We start from the raw sequence: 25,425 nt of genomic DNA on the forward strand, positions 1-25,425 counted from the left end.
GCAATCAAGTGTTTAATCAAACAACGACAATATATAGATTATTTAGACAACATAAATACTCGTACAGTCACTACAGCTTGAACAGGAAAATAAAAGCTTCACATTCTCCCACACAATGTAAAGAACTGGGCACATAGTGACAGATTGTTCCTAAACAGACTGCTGAGCTTCACTGACAGCTCTCCTGCTCAAGAGACTGGATGTTACCTTTGTTGTCACCCTGGGAAGGTGTGCTGCAGCTGATCTAGAACTTTCAAATTGCTTTAAAGTTTTACAGAGAATGACAACACACCCAGCCCTTCTGGTTTCTATGCAGCAGGCATGCACTAATTCTCTGTACGATCCAACACTTCAACAGAAGGTAACGATTTAGTTACTTAATTAAGTTTATTCCCCAGCCTTCTGGGGCCCAAATACTTCCATTCTACAGTCATGAAGAAACTTGCCCTTCCAAGAGGCAATAATTACTCAAAGAAGACTTGTGTAGTTTCCACGTAGGGATAAAACTGATCTGAAACAGCAGTCAGAACAGACACATATTTACAAGTGTGAGTCTTGACAGACTGAAGCAATAGAAGGGGCCTTCCCAACCAGGAGGGTCCCCAAGCAGCTGTATGGTAACGTACCACACTCCACATCTTCATTCTGACTGCAGGCAAGGGCACAGCAGCCATGCCAGACATGGTTGAGGATGTTGCTTCTCATGTATTAGATCAACTTTTTTGCTTCAAGCTTCAGGTGCAAATGTGTGGAGCTTCCTCAGGAAGTCTTACAGTACAGTCAATCTCCCATAACACATTTCCAGTCAGACAGAATGCTACAGGCAAAGCAACCCCCACTGACATGACCACAATGTCCAGTGCCAGGGAAGAGAAGTTTAACATGCACGTGAACAGCAGCTACTGGCCTTCACACAACAACCTACTGCCAAGTTTTAAAACTTGAACCTAAATTTAAGACACTAAATGGTAAACTTTGTCAAGTACTAGAATTTTCTTCCAAAGTGCTATGCCACATTTGTTAAAGCTATGCCAAAAAAAAAAAAAAAAAAAAGTAATCTTAGAGCAGCTTATGGTTGAAGTCCTCCCTACTCAAACTGAAGCTGAGATAAGCTCACAGCTGGGTGGCAAGAATTCTGTAAAGCAAAATATTTCACTTTGCATTATGTCAGTGCGCTGGAATTTAAGGGATTTGCTTTCTAAAGACATTTAGGTTGATTCTTTGCAGACAGTTCTGATACGTTCTCAATGAAAACCTGTTATTATATCGAACAGAGTAGGGCTGTAAAACTTCTGTAAGATTTTGACTAAGTTTGTGAGGACAGGACTACCACTGCAACAGGAGTCAGATGGGAAATTGCAGTGTGAAACAAGATTGGAATTTCTATAGGGGGAAGGGTTTGGGGTTTGTTTGGTTTTGTTTTGTTAAAAAGCAAACCAACTTCAGGAATCACCTTGCACTGAAGCTCAGTAAGTAGCAAGGTTTTTAAAGTGTCCGTTTTCTCACTATAGCTGTATTTGTTTAAAAAAAAAAAAGACTGAATAATTCATCTTTCCTATCAGAAATCAATTTTCTACCATCTTTTATATGGATAACCATTAGCAAATTACAACATTTAACACATTCCTTGGCATACATTACTATTGAATAGACTGACTTAGCCATCCAATGCTCAGTACTTCACAGAGGCTACTATAATTGTGTCAAATGTATTAGAAATCCAGATTTACCTGGATAAAATTAAGACATTCCAAACTGGAACACTCATTCAGTTATCACACACTGGGAACAAAAGCATGTCAAGCACTAGAGAAAAACAACGAAAAAAAAGTCTAAATTAAATACAATCAAGAATACTGTCTAATCATATTAATAAGTATACTGAGAGAGCCTGAAGGCATCACATATGTATTGTCCATAAAGATAATGACGGTGCTTTCTTTTAATTTTAAAGAAGTCATAGCTATAAAAAGAGAGTTAGTCCCATCTCAGTTTTCCAACACAGCTTATTTATGTTCCTTCGTCGGTGCATAGTACAGTTCCATGGGTTTGTTCACTTTCCAGTACTTCTCACTGACCAGCTCCAAGGAGAACGACCCATTTAACACCTAGAAGAAAACACCAGAAAAGATGTGAGAAGACCTGATAGTGCACAGGCAGCAATCTATCCACAACTACTGACTTAAAGAAGTCACTGATAATAAGGAACAAGTTATTGACTAAACACTCATGGTCAAAAAGCAGTAAAATGAGCTACTACAGACTCCTGTCAATCTCACTAAAACAGCACGAAAAACAGCTTTGTTAATTGTATACAAAGTGCATACAGTTGTAAATAAAGTGAACTTTATGTTTCCTCTGTATGTAAACAGAGAGAGTAGCAGGTGTATTGACACCAGAACCATCTTTGCTTCTTTTCTAAAGGCTACTCTATCATCATGTTTGAAACACTGTGCAAAATAGACTGTCATGTAACACTGGTGTATCTCTTAACCAGAAGTCTTATTTTATTCAGAAAAAACCCCAAGTATAAGGCTAAGCTCAGAGGTCAATCCAAGTGCAATACTACCTTCTAGTCTAGTCAGTAACCGAGAGGAGGGATTCTTCCCTATCTAAGGTTCACAGTAGCCTTTTTACACTGGAGTAACAGAAGATTATACTGCAGTGGAGTCCACTCAATAGACATTTCCTGCTTCTAGAAAGTGCTCTTCAAAGAGAGTTCTCAGGTGAAGTAGTGTTTTTCCTCTCCAATTTTAACTGTAAAATGAAAGGTCAGGTCCTCATCTGAAGGAAGTCAGCTAATAGTTGCTGGCGTCACTGTGGGTTTTTTTCCCCCAATAATTTCTATGCCTTCTTTTTCTATTAATGAAGCTTCTACTACATGCATTTTCCTACAAAACAAACTATCTGCTTCTGAATGAGCAACCTGGTGCCATGACTTTTATCCCCATGTCAACTCAGGAGAAGTCCAACTGCATGGATTCTAATCATATCTGTATCAGAGGCATACTGATGCTCAGTTTTCCACTTAAAGCTTCCACTTACAGTGAACTGTCCGTTGGCAGTAGCTATGTAAATAGTATACTGCTTCTCACTGGCCGTGTCAAGATTCATCTGGTTTGATTCTCCTTTGCTCCGAAGCTCTTCCAGAGCCAATCTCACAGCTAGGTACTTGGACAAGTGATCAACAGTGGCATTGCCTGAGGTCTTGATGTATCTGCAACAGCAACCACAAAGATAATCAGATGTTCATATTAGAGATATAGCACAAAGACACCTGGAACTGCCCCAGCCATTAAGCATCACATGTGAAAAGGCCTGTAAATTGACATGCACACAGCTTAACAAATTACACCCTTCCAAAGAGTTCTTGCATCTTTTTCACTCTTCTCCCCCAGGCACTCCTCCTCTTTGTAGTGTGAAGACAGTGCTACCTGGTCATGTGCTTGAAATGAAAAGCCTGCTAATAGACTGTCAAGGAGTTCGGGCAACCACTCACACTGGCTGAAATCTTTTGAGCCTGGATGCAGCCTGAAGCTCTGGGACAAAAATCCGCAAGGCGTGAAGGTGTGAGAGCGATGCATGCATCGCCCTCTGCTCCTTGCTAAAGGTACTCTTCTTTACTGCCTTATTACCTGCTCCTCTTTATGCAAGAATTCCAATCTGACACAAACGCTGCAGGAGCCTGCCCCAGAAGCTTTGCTTTCTCTTTGTCTTCCAAAACTCCAAACAAAGAGTTGGATGAAGCTTATATTTAGTAATATATTTACTGACAGTATAGAGAAGTGTCTCATCAGAAAAGAAAGCCAGGAAGAGATCTGAGGAAACTTCACAGGATTCCTCATTGCTGCGATCCAAAATTTGCAGTCTGTGCTCACAGTGGATGATGGAAAAATGCCAGGCAAAGCTTCCAGCCTACAAATCACACTGATACAAGGCTGCTCCAAAAAAAACGCTAACACTCGCACAAGACTTGTTTATTCCCAGAGAATCTTATTTTAAATAGATGTCATACCATCATTCTGGTATCTCCTGTGAACTGCAAGAAACTCTTAAAACCACCTTCATCTCTGACCAAAGGCCTTAAACAGTTTGTTATGTAACACAGTACAGAAACAAGGTGAGCAGTACCATCTATCTGACCTGCAATGAGAAGGGTGTGTATGTTCAAACCGAGGTGGTTCAACCAAAGCAAACTGATTTTTAAAAGCTCCAAGAAGTTATAAACAGAAAATAGAAACAGCAAGAATTAAACCAGAATATACAAAACAGAATAAAGCCATTTACCTCGTCTGTGCGCTGTCGTCATTCTCCATGAGGGTAGGATGAGGCCTGAAGACTAATTCTATTTCACTGGCACCGTCCAGTACGGGGTCTATGGCCACAGCTGTGTTGTTATTGTCCAGTTCTAGCCCAGAATCATCTGATGTTTTGGTCCTTTTGTTACTAGGCCCTGCTTCCTGATTGCTGTGTGTTGAGGCATTGCTACAGTGTGAACTGTCACCATTATCTTCTGCTCCACTGCCATTCTCAATCTGTTGTTTCTTGCCCCTCTGTAACCTGGTGACAAATAGGTAGAAATAAACACTAATCCTCACTCAGAACTCATCCAACCTGTACAACATCTCTCTTCTCAGTCAAGCCAGAAGTTTGATATAACATGAACTATGCATTCACAAGCATGAAACATTCCACAGATACTTACATTTAAAAAATAACACACGTCCTATCTTACAAAAAGATACCCATATACAAAACTGCATATTTTTCCCTACTCCTCAAACGCATTTTAGGCATGTCGTAAGATCATTTTAAACTTCATTCAGTTAATTTTACCCCTTACACAAAACAGAAAAGTATTTTAATCAAAATATGAATTCATTTGTGATTTAGAACAAGCATAATGTATCAGAAGAAAGTTTGGGGTGTCCTTCCTAACTCCTCCCTGTAGCCTTCTCCCCCCCAGTCTCAACAAGCCTTTCTTCACAGAACAGGTGCTCCAGTCCACTGAGTATCTTTGTGGCCCTCCAACAGCTCTACATCTTTCTTGTGCTGGGGGCCCCTGTACTCCAGATGGGGTCTAATGAATGATGCCCGTAAACTGGCAACACAACATGTGTCTGCCAGTAAAGCTGCAGGCAGTGATACGAAAATTCCTATTTACTAATAAAACAATAAAACTAATAACATTTTTTAAAACAAAAGTTGAAAAGTTGGCAGCCTTCAGAGAGGAAGAGAAGAATCCCTTGCTATACAGAGAGTGAGGAGGTGGCATATTTCTAGCATTAAGGGAGACAATGTGAACAAATTATGTGAACTACATACCTGTTCATAGCCTGAATCTTTAGTCCTTCTTCAATGCTGTGACTTAAAGCTTGCTGGTTGTTGTGTTTACTGATTCTTGCTAGCACTCTCTCCTGATGCGCTTCATATTCATCACGGCTTGGATAAATTTTACTGATGAGAGCATCAAAATTGGGATCAGGTCGCAGCGATCTTTTTGACACCAGCTTTTTACGACAGGTGGGACATTCTTTGTTGCTAGATATGAATAAGGAGAGGGAACAATATTAAGTCTCTGGCAGTGACAGAAGTCAGTCTTAATGCTGCAACTGTTAGAGAAAGCACCCATCATGACTCAGCTTTACAATACATCTGGAATGGAATGGGGCTTCTATCTTTTGACAAATCAGATAGCTCAAGATACTTAAACAGAAAAAAAAAAACGAAAAAAAAACAAACATCTCCTTGCTATAATTTTTAAAGTGTGTTTATTTAAGATATGTTTAAACAAAATGTATTTTGACTGAAGAATCAAGGAGTTCTATGCTACAATTTTTTCCCCTTAATCTTCTGGCTTTATTTTTACTTAGAAATGTCCATTTTTAATGGAAATTATATTCAAAGGTACAGTCCTTCATAGGACCTGCAGAACGAAACAAAGATAAAGGAACCCATTTTGGAGTTCAAGCACCAATTTCTGTGAAAACTAAAACTCAGTCTTGTCCTTCCCAACATTCTGTTCTAATTTAATTAATTTATCAGGTTCACACGTTTTTTGTTTTTCTTGTAAAAGCAAGAGGCCTCAGTAACAGAAATATCAGTGATCTCTTTATTTAGGACAGCTTTTCTTGTTTCTCTTTCATGAGAAGAGTGTTTCTGCTAATTACTCATCAGATTTTCCACAGGCAGAGTGAATTCATTGTGAACACTGCAGTAATGGCCATCCTCAGAAACAGCAGTGCTCAGGGCTTAAAGGATCACATTTTCATCTGAAAGGAAATCCCTTTTCCTTGTCCTGCTATTTCCATACCCGCTCCTGAGGGCTGTAATGATACAGTCAGCACAGAAACGATGCAAACACTCTTTTGTCGTCATGGTGTTTTTTAACATATCCAAACAAATGGGACACATGAGTTCGCTGTGCAGGCTCCTGGGTGACACCACGATTTCCAAGCCATCAGTGATCGCTTCCTGGTGTAAAACAAAGTAAAAGTTCTTTAAGGAAATTTCACACAGAGATTGCATGTGTTATTACCTTCAGACAAAGACACAAGAATACAACAAGGAACATATTCAACCACATCAGGAAAGGAAAACCACAGACCTCAAGTTCCTAAAGGTATCAAATAAAGACCAAACTCTGTCCAAAGCCCAGCTCTTCAGCACACATTACCTGAGGTGTTCTTTGCAACTCGTACAAGCTGAGCTCCCAGGTTTTGCTTAAAGGCTGCGTCCCGTTGGTCTGCACGGCTTGAGACATGGCTGAAAGCAGAAGAGAACAAAATGACATGGTCAGGTGCACCTGGCTCCAGAACCAGCTCCCCTCTCTCCCAAGCAGGCCTTCCTCTAAGTGATCTGTTCCCCAGGGTTCCAGCCCCTGCAGCCTTAATGCCCACAGTACAGAAACACAGCAAGAAACCACTGAGGCACTGCAAATCCCTGTCACTGCCCCACTCCAGAGACACTGAAGGAACTCCCCAGCCATGACTATTTTGCAAAACTCCATTCAGGCTGTTAAGCAGAAGTGAGATAGAACTGAAAGGCCCATAGCGTAGGCCTGCACAGGATACGTTCTCACATACACACACCCCGCTCAAATAAGTTTCTCTTATTGCCTTTTTATTTAAAGCTAGGCTTGTATTTCCAAACCCTTAGAATCCACATTTGGCTGCTGATTTGATTTGCATCTACCAGGCATGTTATAATCTAGTTTCAAATTCATCAAGTTCTACAGGAAAAGAGTGAACCTCTCTTACTTTGTAAGCTTTAATTAAGAGCAAGGAAAGCAGCTCCGCAAAGATCTGTATCTGTTCTTCTCCAAGCTCACAAATTAGTTTTCTCATCTTACAGAAAAAAAAGACCCAAACCAGAAGTAAAGCCTGACATAAAGTAGGCATGACCATTACTTTGTAAAGAGATGTGCTGGGGCACCCCAGAAACGGCTACTTCAAACATCAAACAGCTCCAGCAGCAAAGAACTCCTTGCAATGGCCCACAGCAGAGATCACCACATGCACAAGCACATCCTGCCCAAACCCAAGTGCTCATGCTTGTTAGCATGATGGCTGTTCCAGCCAAAATACCAGCCTGGAGAACAAGCATGTTAACATTACTGCAACACACAGGAGGCCACACTGCAGGAGACACAGTACAAATGTCATGATATACAATCAATAGGCTTTATTCTAAAAGCTTCTCATCTCAGATGCAGTGTACTTAATTCTCATCCTAAAGCATGCAGTGACAGCACTTTGGGATTGCAAGAGGAAAAATACTGGCCTTAAAGCTAGCTGAAAGCAGAGAGATCCATATGGCCCTCTTGGACACTAGTGAACACCTCCTCTGCCTCTGGAACACAGAGTTGAGATCAGAACACAGTGGAAACAGGGTTAATTCACAGAGGCTGAAAAGGGAAAGAAATAAGAAGTAACCTCATCGCATCTCATGAATAAGAGGAGGCTCAGTAGCATTCTTCCTGCTCCCATACTTCTTATAATCTGTTTCCAAATCCATACTGGCCCTAACAAACGCACCTGAATGAGGTTTGATTTCTTTCCCCGATGACAATGTTGAACATCAGTTTGGATCACACTGCTTCTCACTGCCACAATCTCACTGCAGCAACACCAACAGCTGGCACCTATGTAAAGGATCAAGCTTCACCAACTCCACATTCTGACCTAAAATTGCCTTGACCATGCAAGCATAACCTGGCAGGCTCAGAACCACAACCACCAAGCTCTCCCTTAGATCTGCTCATGACTGGCTGATCTCTGAGCACCGACCATAGAAGGGAGGGATGCTATCCAACGGGACCTGGACAGGCTTAAAAAGTGGGCCCACATGAACCAAATGAGGTTCAACATGGCTAAGTGCAAGGTGCTGCACTTGGGGCAGAGCAATCCTGGATACGTGTACAGACTGGCAGAAGAATTCTTTTCCTGCACAGAAGGATTTGGGGCTCCTGGTGGACGTAAAGCTGGACATGAGCCAGCGGTGTTCATTTGCAGCCAGGATGGCCAATTGCATCCTGGGCTGCATCAACTGAGGGGTGGCTGCAGGCATAGAGGAGACTGTTCTCTTCTGCTCTGCCCTTGTGAGGCCCCATCTGCACTACTGTGTCCAAGCCTGAGGCCCTCACCACAAGAAGGACGCAGAATTGTTGGAGTGGGTCCAGAGAAGGGCCATGAAGAGATCAGAGAGCTGGAGCACCTCTCCTATGGAGAAGGGTTGAAGGAGCTGGGCTTATTTAGCTTGGAGCATTGTGGCCTTCCAGCACTTGAAGGGAGCTTATAAGCAGGAGGGAGGAGCAGCTTTTTACATGGCAGGACAAGAAGGAATGGCTTTAAACTAAAAGAGGGGAGATTCAGATTAGATATTAGGAAAAAAATTCTTTACTCAGAGGTGAGGTGCTGGCACAGGCTGCCCAGAGAGGCTGTGGATGCCCCGTGCCTGGAGGCATTCAAGGCCAGGCAGGATGGGGCCCTGGGCAGCCCACTCTTGTTACTGGCAAATCCGTCCAAGGAAGGGGGTTGGATCTCAATGATCTTTAAGGTCTCTTCCAACTCAATCCATTTATGAGCCCCTCCATTCAATTTAGAACAAGGGCAGAAATTCCTCTCTGTCAGCTGACCCCCAAGACAGCAGAAACATTCATATTTTTGTCTAAGTGAAAAATGAGACCCAGAACACCATACAAACATTTCCCAAGAATACACTGTCTCTTCCCTTCACGTACATTTCAAGTGGCCATTAGCATCCAAGAGTGCCTTGGGTTTTGAGTAGAGCAATCCTCTCCTTCAGAGCTTAGACTGACAGAATTTCAGACTTGTAACTCTTAGAACAGAGCTGTAGATGCTGATGGATTGGCAGTCAAACTGCAAATTCATGAGGATGAAAATTTGAGAAGATATAAAGGCACAGAATGCAAAAGGAAGGTTATTAGGTGAATTGATTCAGCTGCTCTCACAGAACACTGGTAAGATACACTCATAGGCTAATTTCAGAGCTGTCACCAGACACTGATCAATTAATATGTCACAGTAACATAAGTGAGCTCCTCTGTAGATGCCTACAACATGCAAAAAATGCCAATTTAATACAAACCATGAAGCAATTACATGCTTCAAAAGTCATATCTGATAAGAATCAACAAGTACTTGCACTATGCTTTCCACCCGTATATGCAGCCTGCAAACAAGCACGTCTTTGCACTTTGCTTGTGGGGCAGAACCTATGAATTAGAACAATTAATGCTACACCTTGTTGTTACATACTCCACGAACGAGACAAAAGCAGCACACAAGTAACTCCTTGGGCAACAGCACTGCTGGGAAATAAGAAATCCATCACGTTTTTGTCAAAGCACCATCCCTAGATGCCACACTGGACTTTGGAAATGCATCTCCACAGCCACCGGCACCACCACAACCCCATCAAGCATCTCCATGCTTCCACCTCTCCTCAAACCTTCCTGCAGGAGCAAAAATGGTGTCAGCCCAGAAAGAAACCCTGCCTACCTCCACTGTGGGTTCCACTGCTGCCATTATGCTCTTCCCAGACAACTGAATAATGGTGCAGACACTGCGACAACCATCATAATCCCATCTTAACAATGCTTCCACTTGGTTCTCTGCCATCCAGCTTCCTTAGTTTATTCACAGAAGTAATTACAGAGATGAGCATTCAAGTGCTTTCAAGTACATTTACAATACCAGCCTGTTCTGTATGAAAATATTACAGATTTTATTTGTAGTACAGTGAATACACATTCTAAGAAGTCAGAAGTCAGTTTGCTTGAAATCACAGGGTCTTTAAGACATTTTATGGGGTTCTCTCATTTGCCACTTAAAATTGCTCCTCAGTTGCTCGAAATGTGGAAGCCACAAGAAAAGGTCACCCGAGGAAGGTTCAGATGTGTTCCTTCTGTTCCATTACTTTCAATAACAAAGTTTGAATCAGGAATAGATTAGATCACATGAGGTGCTCTTTGAACACACTCAGCATTGGAAGTACATAAAGATTAGGGAAGCTATGGTTCTTCCCAAAGCAAGAATTACAAAGCCCTACCTTTTTAGGCAGTCCAACAGAAAAATCCAAAGTTGCCAGCCTGCAGGGAGCAGCTAGCAGGCACACCACCTCATTTCTGCCCAACAGAACTGCCATTCAAGAGAAAGAAATAAGGCATAATTAATTCAAGACAACGGACTCAAAGACATCCCAGAGTAGCCACAAAGCCAAGAAAGGCAGAGAAACCCAAGGCACAGCACTACAGAAGGTTTCCCAGTGTGACTGTTCCCCGCAATAACACCACTCAGTTTTTAGTTTTCTCAGTAACAAGTTCCAAATCTCCTTTTTCCCATCACCAATCCTATAAACTCAACAGGCATTTCTCATAGACATAAGAAAATCCTACTAGCAACAACTGACACAGTGTCATTAAGAAACCCACAGCAGGCTCCCTGTCAGATGACATCTGAGAAATACCAGCATTTCTGAAATACACAGCTTGCTAGCAGAGGGCATTTCACAGCTTCTTCATCATATTTATTCTCCTGAAGAAGAAAGTGAGTTGCCTGGTGCCTTAAGACACGGCATCTTCCAGCTAGTTGCCATTCACCATTTACCAGCACTGAAATGAACTGATCCACAGAGCACAGCAGCATCTCCAATCTGGTTGTCAAGCTGCTCATTCTGCCCTAAGGAAACATTTGTGCTATGACCCCATATAAACCAGCTGCTATCTACTTTTACACCTAAGGAACAATCCAGTGAAGCTCATGCTAGTAGAAGTGACCAAAAAAAGAGACAAGTGAACTAAGTTTTGGTGATGATAACAAACATGGATTGAATTTCACCTTGCAGTGCAGGCCCCCAGACCATATCTCCTGCCTGAAGGAAGCACGGCCAGAGCTTTCAGACTCCTTCCTCACCCTCCGAGTGCTGTTCGATGCCCTCAGCATCCAGACCTGGACTCTGCAATACTGTGAATACGAGCAAAGCCTTCAAAGGACAACAAGAAACAGGAGCATGATATATTACTTCCACATTTCATTTGTTAAGAGAATTGCTCCCATCCACAGCAGCGGCTGCCCTGGCCATTGCAGAAGCCAAGGCAGAAGACTCACGCACCAGCAAGGTGTTCACACCTAGAAATGACCACACCAGACTCTGACTGCAGTGATTTAGAAGCCAGGTACTCTTCCACTTCCACTAGGAAATCAATGCAATTTGATTTCTTCCCTATTTGCGATTTCAACAACAGTAAACACAGATGCCCACTCAGCCACTCCTTTAGCAGGCTGTTCTGTCTCAGGGCACAGGTCCATGCTGCCGCAAGAAACTCTACACAGGCTCGAGACAAACATGCCATAAATGAGACATGCTGCTTTCCCTGAGCCTCTGAGACCACACAGTCAGCCATCTGCTCATTCTTTCAGTACCTAAAGGGAGCCTACAAACGGGGGAGGGGAATCAACTCTTTGAAAGGGTAGATAACTGCAGGACAAGGGGAAATGGTTTGAAGTTGAGGGAGGGCAGATTGAGGTTGGATGTCAGGGGGAAGTTCTTTGCTATGAGAGCGGTGAGGTGCTGGAACAGCTGCCCAGAGAGGCTGTGGATGACCCGTCCATCCCTGGAGGTGATCAAGGCCAGGTTGGATGGGGCCTAGGGCAGCCTGGGCTGCTATGAAGTTGGAGGTTGGTGGCCCTACATGTGGCAGGGGGGTTGGAGATTCATCATCCTTGAGGTCCCTTCCAACCCTGGCCATTCTGTGATTCTGTGATCCTTCTCTTTGGCATATAACATACTTACTATTCATCACATTACATTAATAAAATGGCAGGAAGCCTCAGATTTCTGATGAGTTCATGTTGTGGGAGAAATTTTGAGAATATCAGATCAAGGAATTCACTTGTTTTTCAGTTCTTCTGGGGATATGTTTGTTAACCACAAGGAGTTGCTCACCCACTTAGCAGTGGAAGCTAATCACAGCTAATAGCGACCTAATTTCCTGGGTAACAACAAAAGATGGCTTCCTCTACTTGGTTGTTAATAAACAGAAAATAAACCCACACAAGCTTTGAGAGGCAAAAAAAAGAGTCCAGCAATCCCACACATGATTGACCTACAATAGATGCACAGAAACCACATTGTAACACTGGCACGCAGCTTTCCTCGGAAGCTGGGTGACAGCTAACAAGTTATTTCTCTCTCAAATAAAGCTCTGTATTTTATAAACAGTAGTACAAGAGCAATACTTACACAACTTAAATCCAGTAATCATCCAAAACAGTTTACTTTTATACCTGAATGGTGCAGAGTAAGGAACAGATCAGATTTTCAGTTGGCAGAATGTTGCTGTCAGCTCCCTGATGCCTGGGAGAGCTCTCCCTCTCACAAGAGGGGGAAGGCAGACAGTAATTCCTAAAATACTTCCCGTCACAACAAGTCTGAACAGCTCCATAATACTGAACTCTGCTCATTCCTCAGGAAATGAAGAATTTAAGACCACTTATCTTCACCAACAAACAGAACAAAATTTAGGCTAAGCAATGTCCATTCTCCAACCTCTTTCTTTGTATCGTTGCTAAACTGCTGTTCTAGTCAGTAAAAATAGGTAAAGGGCATTTAAGCAACAACGAAAAAGCATGGAGGAAAGAAAGAGAAATATTTAAGAGACGCTGAAAAAATCTGTGCATCCCAACAGCTACTTCATGTTTAAAACAGACAGCTGTGCTACAGATACCCATCACACTGCTGTTTCATGATAAAAAAAGACTCAAAATCACCAGAACTCTGCATTGGTCACCAAAGATGCCCAAGCAAGTCCCTTTGCTCCACAGATTGCCAGACATCCCCCTAGAACACACAGGAGTACTGATGAAGTAACTGCATAACTGCAGCCTGCTGTTATGAAGGCGAATGTAGAAAATGAGGCATTTCTTAACCATCACTCCCAGAGCCAATCATAGAATCATAGAATGGCCTGGGTTGCAAAGGAGCACAATGCTCATCCAGTTCCAACCCCCAGCTATGTGCAGGTCGCCAACCAGCAGACCAGGCTGCCCAGAGCCACATCCAGCCTGGCCTTGAATGCCTGCAGGAATGGGGCAACCACAACCACCTCCTTGGGCAACCTGTTTCCAGTGCTTCACCACTCTGTGTGTGAAAATGACCTCTAAGGAAGCCCTGGGATTACTTGAGTCCCAGCACTGAAGCCTGATGAAGACACAAAGCTTGGAACTGATAGTGCAGATATGGCCAACATTTGTGTGGTAATAATTCCTCCCACCTAGAAGGGCTGACAGCACTGATCCCTCACGCAGCACATTTCCAAAGATACCAGATTCTGCTCAGCCATGTCCTCAAACCAAACCTCTGTCACAGCTGACAAGCTGAACGCCAGCTCTGACATGGAAGAACATCAAATCTTCTCATTACAAAAGTTTCTTAATGAAAACATAGGTGAATACAAACGACAGCACCCCTTGAGGGCAGTCCTATGACAAATCAATTCCTCATCACTGAACGAATGGCACGTTTGATTGAAGAGCTCTCTCCAAGCAAAAATGATTTCATTCACACACCAGCCGGTTTTCCACACGCAAGCGATTCCCTTTAATCCTTAAAAGCCCGCATGCAACACACAGCTACCACACAGATGGAGCTGTGGCCGCTTCTACACAGGGCTGCATTCTGATTTATCAGACTGAAATGCTGCATTTCAGACACTTGGTTGAGCCAGTCACGCTCCATAAGCCAACAGCTTACGGTCAACATCCCACACGCGGCTCAGCGCCCGTTTCACACACAGCGCGTTGCGGGGCAGCATCAGAGGGCCCAGAGCTCCGCAGGTCCCGCAAGCGCAAGCTTCGCGGAGACAAAAGGGCGGCAGGCAGAGCCGCACGGCACGCACCTCGCGCCGATAACGCGATAAGGGGCCGGGGCTGCTGGCTGAGGCTCCGCGCGCCGGCGTGACGCCGTGACACGGCCCGGGCAGCCCTCCTCGGCTTCGTGCGCGGGTGCCGGGATGCGGAGCCGCCGGGGATCTCCGCCTTGTCGCTGCCCCGTGTCACCTAGGGCACAGCGGAGGGACCGAGCCTGACCGCGGGCGGCCCCGAGCGCAGATCGCCGTAGGAGCCCTGCCTCAGTGCGGTGCCCGGCCCCGCGGGTGAGGGTTGGGGCAGCTCCCGGCCGCCTCCAGCAGCAGCAGCAGCAGCAGCAGCAGCCAGCCTTCTTCCTTCCCTTCCTCCTTCCCGCCCGCCGCCCCGCGCTCACCGCTGCCGACCTCCCACCTCAAGCTGCCGCCGTTCGCTCCCACCGGCAGAGAAGCCGCAACCCCAACAGCACAATATGGCGAGCGGCAGCTCCGCAATGGAGCTCGGGAAATAGAGGGGAGTTACATATTCATGGCCGGGGCTGGGCAGGGGGAGCGCGGCCGGAGCTGCCGGCGCGGGGCCGCTCGTTGCTCTCCTCGCCCGGCGGGGCGCCGCTTTCCCCGCCTCCCGCCCCGCCGCCTCCCCCCGCGCTGGGCCATGCTGGGCGCCCACCGCCGCCCTCTGCGTGCCCGCTCGGCCTCGGGCTGCCGCCTGCCTGCCCTGTGAGGAGAACGGGCGCGGCGGGTTCCTGCCCGGCTGAGGGAACGCCCGCCGCCCCCGGTGGTCTTAAAACCTGAACCCTTCAGCGACACCGGGTGCTTCAGACCCGCTGAGACGAAATGAGCGTCGGTCCTTGTGTTCTATACGTTGAAAAGACAGCCGTTGGTATCTCGGGGCGAGTTACCGTTAACTTTAGCACGGCTGGGATGCTAGCGGGTGGCTCTGGTTTGGCTTTTGCTGCTCCTTGCAACGTTTCAATTACTTTTCAGAAGTTCTGGCACGTACCGAGTTCCTCCTTGTGGTTCTACATCTCTGGTATTGCTCATGCAACCGACCCACGCAGTGCCATGTCGGAGATCCCTGCAGAAGCGTAGTCAGGAGCCAGCAGTGCCATCGCTGTGTTCTCTGCAGGGCAGATCTCCACCCTGAACCTCAGAAGGATTCAGACATGAGCCGGGTTCTGCACTCCTCTTTGATGTTCCTAGCCCACTTCCTTCCCAAGTGGGCTAGCATGGGCTTTTTAATGTTGGCATCCAACGATAGCATAGAAAGGAAAAGAAAGAACTCTGGTTCTAGACAGAATGAAACGAGGCAGAATTAATGATTGAAATTTTCCTGCTTTCAGCTGCATATCAGCAACGAAGAAGGGAAGGCTTCTGCCAAGCTGCCAGCAAGCAACCTGTGGGCAAAGCTGCCTCGCTGTGGGCCTGCAGCTCAGGGGTGAGTGAAACAGTTCATGTAAAGCTGTTGTGAGATAAAACAGCCCCATATATCAAAGGATGCAAAAATAAGATTTGCAAAATAAAAGCATAGAATTATATATAAGGCAGACCTAATGAGGATGGAGTGGCGAAAGGTGCATTGGGAGTATCTAGTGAAATGCAGAAGTACACAGCGGCACACAGGCTAACAAACGGGTACACAAAAAGAAATTCAACACCATTGATGATGTTAGGCCAGTGGTATCCAAGTCACCGTATTCATGAGAATATTTATTTGATTTTGTTTTGTATTTATTGTATTAACCATTCAAGGAATCATAGGTTGTCCAGGGAGGATGTTCCTGTCCTCAGTTTTGGAAGACAAGTCCTCAGACTTGGAGATTTCCAAGTCTCAGGTGGCTCAGGCCCACAGCAACCTGATCTGGCCCCAGAGCTGTGCCACAGGAGGGCAGGGAGCTCCTGAGGTCCCCTCCAGCCCATGTTATCCCATCATTCTGTGATTCTGCACTCACAGTGCAGATAAGAAAGCCTAGGATGTGGATAATATTGTATTTCAAGCCTTTGTGAGCATTTCCTTTCTTTGCAGAAAGCTTTTTCTGCAGAAGGTAGAAAAAAACCCTGCTGCATGATAGCTGAGATAGCTTTCATCAGCTTGTGGCTTCCAGTGTTCCTTGTGTAATGGAAACTTTTATTCTGCTCCTTATGGCAACAAAAGAATTGTAAAGAAAATTACTCCGGTCAACTGAGACATGCTGTTTCCACGTCCTCCTTCCAGGTAAAATATTTATAACCCGCTGAAGTGATTGAAGGTCATCCACTCACTGCCTTTTAGAAACTAGTATAAATAGAGAAGAAAATGGGAAATAAAGTGCTCCCATTTTCCCAGTCTGTAGCCAGAGAACAGTAAATAACATAAAATGTGATGGAAAGTAGAAAATGTCCATATTGCTAGGTAATGAGAGAAAAATAAGCTGGCAGTGGATTGGTAAGAGGAGGTAAGGTCATTGGCGGTGCCCCAGGTACACTGTTACACTTGTCTGCCCTATATTGAGTGGTGTGACATTGCTCCAGTCTGCCTGTAACTGCCATGTACTCTTCACTGGATCGTGAGAGCATCACAAAGGTACGGTGAAGGCAGGGATTAAGCCCTTTCATTAAATTCACTCTCATACAGATAGCATGTTTGAAGCAGGGCTCTCTGGCTGTAGGTACATTAATTATACTCAAAGTAATGGATGACTTAGGACATAGCAAGGGTGAAGTTATATCACTTTATGCAACATTCAAATGGACATCTTGAAGATAAGGAATTACTCTACATACTCTTGTTAACAGTGTATAGTACGTTATGCTCAGCTGTATTACACATCCAGAGACACAGGCTTGTTATCTGTTGCAGTGATGTGCCACACATTCTGGACTCTTGTTTGTGTATGCACTGAAAAGAGTGTGTGTCAGAAAAAGGTTAGCTCTTCTGTAATCTAGGTCGTGCTTGAAGACAGTGGCTTTATTTGAAACTTGCACACAAAAATAAGTGGGAAGGAGAAAACCATGGCATATTAACTACTCAGAAAAGTAATGAGTATAAATGGGAGTTATAGCAGAAACTGTGTTACTCAAGGATCAAAATTCACAAATTAGTGATTCTGTCTGCTTTATTCCTGCATTGCAGGATCTTCACTACTCCCAGATCATCAGGGGATCTTCAGTAATTCACTATTATAAAGCTCTTGCTTTGACAAAAAGCCACTCAAGACCAGTGTGTAGCCAGCATTTGGGCACTCAGTGTTGAACCAAAAATAGTCCTGAATAAGCTAGGAGTAGCAGAGTTGGGAGCAGGTAATAACATAGTAAACATCCTGTTTTCAAAGATCTTCTCAGCATATCCACTAAGTATGTTGATGTATCTGACGCTAACATCTTATATCAACTCAGAACTACAATGCACTTCATAAGCAGATTTGCAGAATGGAAACAGACTTTGAGCATCAGTAGCATAAAGTCTTTCACCAGCTTTGATGGTGAATATCAGACCATGTTCTCTAACACCTTCTGTAATAAGACAGAGGTGAGAGAGGATGTTGGAAAAAATATTTCAATTCTGAACAGGCACTGTAGTCTAATAGCTTTTGTAATTGAATGGATGTAAACCATCACAGTAAAAAAGTACAAAAAAAAAAACACAAAAAAACAACCCTACAATCCTGCAGCTCTTGCTGGTGAAAAACAGTAGTCTGTACCAGTAGTGGTACTACTGGTAGTCATTCAGCAACGTTTGGTGTTTGGTATTTTGTATTTTCACTATTCTCATAACATCATTAGATTGCATGCTTCTGAAGGCAATCATATCAGTAAATTTGTTTAGCCACAACAAAGGTAATAATTGTTCTTTGTCAGCACATGCAAGAGAGAACATCATAACTAAACGGACAGAAGCTACTTATCTGCCCAAAGTAGCACCTTCCTGACAGTATTTACAGTCATCCAGGTGCCCCAATGTAGGTGTGACTGTGGCTAGTTTATGATGTGCTGGTACTGACTAGCAAGTGAAGGGAGCTGCCTGATCCTTCTTCCCTCTCCTTTAAGCTGTTCATTGAGAATACAGTGATCTTTTTGGCTTTGATTCACTAGCAATTTCATCTCTGATAGGGCAGTACTTATTCCTCTTGTCCAGCTTATTTCCACTCTGTGTTGTAATTGCTCTAAGACTTAATGCTTCTATTAAGTTAGCTTAATATTAAGCTTAATGCTGGGAGAGTCCTTCACTTTCCCACTGAGCATTTTTGTTCCCTTTGTGGAAGATCAGAGAATGTGTGTGGCTGACACACTACCACTGACCTCCTTCTGTTCTGCTGTAGCCACATGCATTAAAGATTTGTAATCCTTTCTTCTCTTCCTGCAGTATGAAGTCCCACACCTCACAGCACACTTCCCACTAGTGTCACAGCTAGGGGCCAGGGCTAATCTGTGCTAGCACTGTTTTTGCTTGCAAAGGTATGAGTGAAAGACAACATTTGCACAACAAAATTCCTGCAGTGCAAAGTACATTTTAGCACCCAAAGCAACTTGTACTACGTGAGTGATGAGGAAGAGGGCAGAAAGCAGCAGCAGTGAGTTAGTTTCCATATGAAGGCAGGAGAGAAAAACACCCCCACAAACAAAAGAATTATAGTGGGGACACTGCAGTAGGAATTTCTCTACTCCTACTCTTGGACAGAATGACTCAGGCCCACTATGTTTTCCAGGGTGCCAAATTACTAGGTCTGAACTTCATGGTGTGAGTTGGCAGCAAAGGGAAAACCCACAGCTGAAGCACTGGGGTTTGGTGGTGTTCTTACAAAGAAGTTCCCCTAAGTCACTAGTAATAAATCCACGCAGTTCTGGAGTGTGCCAGAACCTCTTACCGAGACTTGGATCTCCATCCATGTTGGTGTTTCTTTTCTACAGACTTAAATGTTGGGTTTTTTGATTTTCTTTATTGCGCTGTGCAGAGGCTTCTGCAATTAAGCATTATTTCAAAATAATTACAAATGAATCTTGTGCCTTTGCTTTAATGGCTTAACATTTCTCTGTAAGATTTGCAAAAGATGACCTTTTGAAATGTTTTGGTGAAACTGTAGGTATTCCTGCAGTCACCTTTCTCTTTTTCTCTTACAAAAAGGGCAGTAGAGAGGACAGAAATCAGGCTAAGCATCCAGCAGCATCTGTTTCTCCTGCAACTGTTTTTTTTACTACTTACTTTTGGATTATACAAAGCATATTGAGAGGAAAACGGTCTTTTTTAATTAGCTAGTGGTGGGGTTTTTTTGTTTGTTTGTTTTTGTGGGTTGTTTTTTTTTTTTACCTTTTCATTGCCTGAGAATAATTGAGGAGAATTGACCCATACTTTGAGAAGGATCTAGGTAGTCTCCGAGCAGACAGAAATGCAAAATACTTTGGCCTCAGTGCCTAGCACAGGTAACTTGAACAGAAATAGGGACATCACAAAGCCATTTTTACAACTTTTTAATTTGTTATTCAGTAAACATGTTTGTAGTGTCTTATCCTCATCACTAAATAATCGTATGTGATTAATATCTATCCTGTGTGGCTTCCTATATGGGAAATTCTGCACAAAATGTTTTGAAACAATTTTTTCACAGTAACTATATATACTTTGCAAAGACGAGTAAAGTCCTGTGAAGCAGAGAAGGTGGTGGTGCTCGGGGAAAAACCTGTGCAGACTGAGACTATCCTATAATGAAGCTGTCTCCTGCACAGATTAGCTGCACATCAATATGGCAGTAAGTTTGTAGAAGCAATGCCTGCATACTTGAGATCTGAACCAGAAGGAGCAAACTTCAAACTAAGCGTAAATGGAAACATGGAACTTACCATTTGGTGTTTGTGTACTGAAGGCCTGGCTGATGGTTGGTTACTTTGCTGCTGATCTCTAGGAGCAAAAAGCTGCTTTTTTGCATTAGCCTCTTGGATGTTATTTTAGAAGATGGTATTTTAGGAGATCCCACTGTCTGGTGCCCTCTTGTGGGATTTTTTCACACCGCACAGCAGTAGGAATGAGGTACACCTTAAAGGCATCTGCAAAGATCTCATTGAAGGAGTGCCTCAATCAAGAGCACATTTTCCCAAGTAGTTGAAGTTTTCACTGAAAAGAAGAGGTAAATGAGTACAAAGCCTATTGTGTTTACGAAGAATTTAAAAAGGGGGAGCACAGAGATGTTTTGAAACAAATAGTCCAGAACAAAGACAGAAGTAGGCAAAGAGGATAAAAAAGAGAGAAAATTCTGAGAAAACATCGGGCTTAGTCAGACCTGGCTTTTCACCATCAGTTATAGCTAATGAATGGCTCCTTATTCCCTCTATTTACACCTTATTTTAAAATATTTCTCATAGCATGGATTTAGGTATCTTTGTAGCTGGTCAAAGCATATGACCCATGAAGGACCATAGCTGGTCAAAGCATATGACCCATGTAGGACCGTAGCTGGTCAAAGCATATGACCCATGTAGGACCGTATCAAGAGTGGGCTAATAGCAATCATTGGAGAAGCTTGGCAGATTATGCCATCTCTTCAGGGGTGGGTAGATTTTTACTTTTGTCACTGAGTTGTGTGTTTCCATTATAAAGCAGTTCATCTGTTCTTTCCATTATTTGAAGTTATGCAGTGATCTCATCAAATTGTGAAAAATAGGTGTGTGTCAGCTGTGGTCCTGTTCCTGTGAACACGTGGCTTAGCAAAGCAATCTGCCCACTTATTCATAATGCAGTTTTTCTCATTAATGCCAAGAGTTGCTTAACTCAAAGACAGGCCTGCTGCTATGCTCTGGACAACAGTGGAGTTTGGAGCACGTGGATCTGAGATCAAAGTTATTGTGGAGTGGTAGTGCATATTGCTCACCCTTGTGTTTCAGTTCAGCATAGCAAATAGAATTTTGCTGTTAGAAATTCACTGTGCAAGAAGATCTAGATCAATTTCTACTGGTACTACAGGCACCAGTGTGAACCTATTAAGGTCACTTAGGGTCAACGGGTTCCTGCAACTGAAGACAATGACAGCTACTGCCCAGTAATCTGCTAAACACCACTATGAATTAGGGATCCATGGTCATATTTGATAGATGCTGACGGCATTATTTTAGAGTAGAGACCTAAAGAAGAAATCCTTTCCCTTTTTAGGTTCCATTTCTACTCTTCTTCTGTTATTTTCAGGTTAAGACATGGAAGAGAGATCTTTGCTGCATTGTAACTTGTTTTTAAAACCACTACTGGGAACACTTTTGTTTTCCAGATGACCAATAAGAACAGAGGTTAGAGAAAAATAGCTGACCTCTCTTCCCTGCAGCCTCACACATCTGGTTCACATTTGCAGTGAGAAATGAGATGAATAATACAGATTTACAAATAAAGCACATTATGCCTGTACATGCATGCAAGCATACATGCTGGATACAGAAGACTCAAATCTTTTGGATTCAGTTAAATGAGGCATAAGGCCAGTGAGAAGTACCTGACTCGTCATAATGGCTTCCATGTCATTTGTAAAGAACCTGTATTTATGAAGCTCAGCCTACAAGTTCTGATAATGAGAAGTGCCTTCTTGCTGAACGTCTTCATGCAGTAAGTCAAGACAGGCAACTCAGTACTTACTCTTCCATTATTTCATTGTTCTAAATCCATATCTATCAGGATATGGATTTAGAAGTCAGCAGTCTGGAAGTGAAATCCCATTGAACTGGGTGTGGAAAAGACCAGTGCAAAGGCTAAAACCTCCTAAGGGCAAAGAAAACAAATAGGAGGGGAAAAAAAGAATAAGACAATCTTTTCAGACAAAGGAAAAGGTGAATATTAGTGTACAATCATTTTAAATTTCTGACAGGATAATTCCATGCAATGTTTTCATTTTATAGTTAAAAATTGACAGTACTAGTTGCATGTTAAGCAAGTTAAAATTTATTCTGTTTCCATTACCTTCTTCATGGTTAGTTAATTGGAAAGATGATAATGTGCCTCAGGTTCCCAGTCATTCCAAATCTATTTTTCTGTATTGATTATTGCAGTGTTTATGAACAACTGTGGTCAGAAAAGAGCATTCACATCACATAATAGTGTGGTCTGTGGGGACATCAAGTTTACAAAACCATTGAAAGTGGTTTTGGAGAGAGCTGATGGATAACTGCAATGATTATCATTGTGACAGTCTCAGTGGGAGTCTTCTTTAATCTAATTAACATAACAGTGGCAACACAATGACAATCAAAATTAGTAGGGCTAAAGAACTCTTCTATTATGTAGCCAGTGTGACTGGAAAAGAGACCTTGGGATGAATGCAAAAAGGGAGTATTATTGAGGGTGGTTAATGGATCAAAGCAGCTTTTTTTCTTTTGTACCCATAACATTAAGCTGGAACTTTATATATACATATATATGTGTATATATATATATATATAATTTTTTTTTTTTCCACAGCATGTATTCTGAGCACCAGTTTAAGGTATTCTGAGTTGACTTCTCTACATGTATATGCCCTTGAATTGACTATATTACCAAGATAGCTTTGGTTCTCTGTTCTTCTACGTTAGAGGTATAGAGTGAGCTAAAGCTGAAGTTTCTGCCCAGGTTCAAGTTTGTAAAAGTAAGTTACACTATGATTTTGAGATGAGCTCAGAAAGTTAACAGAAACTGTGGAGGGTAGGAATTGACAGATCTCATCAGAAAGACAAAAACCTGTCTAGAAGTTCTTAAAAGTTCTTCATTAGTTTGTGGGGAAACAAGAGGATTGTTTTGTTTTCAATCTGATAGCCTAATATTATTATATTAGGAATATAATAATTGAAAGGAGTGAAAGAAAGGAAGGAAGAAAAGAGAATAGAGTGATTCTTCTCATCTACATGACTAGGGTACATAAGTCATATTTACTTTAAAAAAGAAGTTGCTTTGAAAACTTTGCATTTTCTCCAAGGTCAAAGCTAGAGATTTTGAAAACCTTGAATTTAGCAGAAGCAGATAGGAGAAAGCTGACATCTTTTTTTACCACAAAAATCAGATTTTTGGGTAGTAATTTAGCAGCAAATGGAGAACACTTTATAAAGAAAAGTTAGAATAAGCCTACTTCAAACCCTGGAAACAATCCAAAGAATTGGCTTCAAACAGAATGCAGTTTGAAAGGAGTTCATGCATCACTAGGGATAAGCTAAGTGGTAATGAAAGGAAATTGTCAGTAGATACCAAGACATTTACTTCATAAAAGAGTAAGCATTATTGGAAGCTTTGTTACATTCTTTTGTATTCTTTACAGAATTGCCTACTATGTTTCAGGAACAGATTTACTGAAGTAAATCATACAGTAGGTGGTTTCAATTTGTAAAACTTTGTGGGTTCCTTTTCCCACTACTTTCAATGGTTTATTTTGCAGAAGTCGAGTGGGTTAGTGTGCATCAGGAAATCTTGAGGGGAGGGATGACCTAAATCCACAACACAATTACAGAAAGAGCTTTCACAAGCTTCCAGGCTCAGCACATGCTCTGGCTCTAAACACTTTACACCAGCAGGAGCAGTTGGAGCCACACAACCTTCTTTCCCTAAGAGGTATAACATCACATCATAGCTTAGTTGAACAAACAGGAATTGCAAGTGCTTTTTTAGGAGGCTTCATCCTGGCCCAGAAAATCTACAGAAAAATCTGAGTCTGGAGAAGTCGGACATGCTGAATTTTTGGACAGTTAAACTGCAGACCAGTTTTCCCCCAAAATAGCTGAAAACAAGTGTTCGATGTGCTTTCTTGTAAAGGGCTTTATTGTAATATCATGTAGCCATTGATCACAGAATAATGAAAACGCCATCCTGCAGAAGTACTTTTCAAAGGTGCCTGGAGAAAATGAATGACTACTTATCTATGATTTTTTACTGATGGCAGGAATCTACTTCTCAACCCAAGTCGACCTTGAAAAAGCCTTCAAAAATGTTTAGATTAAATATCGTAAGAAGTATAGCAGAACAGTAACAAAGTCAAAGCATTCTCTGTGGCATTCTCTCCTTTATACTTTATTGCAGCTTTTTGTGGGGAAAAAAAAACGAAGAAAAAAAAGCAGAAAAAAATGATAACAAGAACATTTGGAACACTGTTAGAGAGTGGACATTTGGTTTTGTTAGAGAGATGAGGAAGCAGTGTGAGCAACTTGGCGGAGTGTAAAAAAGGTAAGAGGGAGGAAGGAAATGGAAGAGAAAGAGGTTTGGCTGTCAGCCCATGAGAAGAGGATGTACAAATGTGATGAAGTGCTAGCCCCATATTGTTTCCTCTTACACGAATTCATAAACTGTGCAGGGTTTGTGCCCTGCTTTGCCTTTTGTGGGGCTTAGGGCCATAGACTTGTATCTCCCGATAAAGAGGTGGTTTGCTCTTGCTTACAGGAGTGGTAGAAGACCCATTCATGGAGCAAATTTTCCATCTCAGAGCTACTGTCTCAGTTGTAGGACCACAGAATCATGAAGTTGGAAGAGACCTCTGGAGATCGTTTAGTCCAACACCCTGCTAATGCAGGTTCTCTAAAGTAGATTACAAGTCACAAATCACGTCTCTCTGAATATCTTCTACTGCAGATATAAAATTTTTGTGCAAAAGTTTTTTTTACTTGGGACAGCAGCACAAGATGTCTCCTTGCTTTTTGTTGTCTGTGTGAGTGCAGGGGCAATCACTGCTGCACAGCTCTTGCTGCTTTACCACAGGGATTGGAGTAGCAAGAAGGCTGAAGGCAGTGCAATGGTGGTGAGGTGGTGGTAAGACACAAATCAATTGGCTTCATCTTCAGAGGAAGGTGACTCTGTGAGGGAAAAGGTAGAAAAGGCAGAGGGATAAAGACTAATACCTGGACATGGCATTTTGAGGCAAAAGTAATTGTCTATTAGCCAGAGACAACCAGCAAGGAGCTGGGTCGTGGTAAGTCAATGATGCTAGGGATAATTTTCCTTTGTAAAGAAAACTAACTGCTTGATAACTGTTCATTAACAAAGCCGAGGTTGCCTGGGAGCCTTTCAGGGGGTAATAAGAAGGAAAAATTGAAGCATATGAAAAATAGAATGGTAAAGTTTGGTGGGTCGAGAGGGA

The 25,425-nt window shown here is 42.8% G+C and overlaps 1 protein-coding gene and 1 long non-coding RNA gene across 5 annotated transcripts in view; one reads left to right on the forward strand and one right to left on the reverse strand.

Moving 5' to 3' along the window:
• On the reverse strand, window positions 1–15,067 carry RNF2 (ring finger protein 2). 4 transcript variants are annotated; one of them, XM_085231694.1, is made up of 8 exons: window positions 14,799–15,067; window positions 10,573–10,661; window positions 6,677–6,765; window positions 6,314–6,474; window positions 5,326–5,541; window positions 4,288–4,560; window positions 3,046–3,217; window positions 1–2,108 (listed from the first exon to the last, which is right to left on the reverse strand). In XM_085231694.1, the coding sequence occupies exons 3-8, from the start codon at window positions 6,761–6,763 to the stop codon at window positions 2,007–2,009; spliced, it is 1,011 nt and encodes a 336-aa protein (XP_085087820.1). In that variant the 5' UTR covers window positions 6,764–6,765; window positions 10,573–10,661; window positions 14,799–15,067; the 3' UTR covers window positions 1–2,006. The 4 variants fall into 4 exon arrangements, with proteins under 4 accessions (XP_085087820.1, XP_085087821.1, XP_085087818.1 ...); XM_085231695.1 differs by lacking the exon at window positions 14,799–15,067 and adding an exon at window positions 11,361–12,923; XM_085231692.1 differs by lacking the exon at window positions 10,573–10,661 and having other exon boundaries at window positions 6,677–7,851.
• LOC146543682 (uncharacterized) overlaps window positions 14,295–25,425 on the forward strand; it is a 16,295-nt gene continuing 5,164 nt past the window's right edge. Inside the window, exons 1-2 of the long non-coding RNA XR_014885235.1 lie at window positions 14,295–14,674; window positions 15,727–15,821. This is a non-coding gene — a long non-coding RNA (uncharacterized LOC146543682). The remainder of the gene's footprint in view (window positions 14,675–15,726; window positions 15,822–25,425) is intronic.

This window comes from Meleagris gallopavo, chromosome 10, assembly GCF_905368555.1.
Source record: "Meleagris gallopavo chromosome 10, MGAL_WU_HG_1.1, whole genome shotgun sequence".
Classification (NCBI taxonomy): domain Eukaryota; kingdom Metazoa; phylum Chordata; class Aves; order Galliformes; family Phasianidae; genus Meleagris; species Meleagris gallopavo.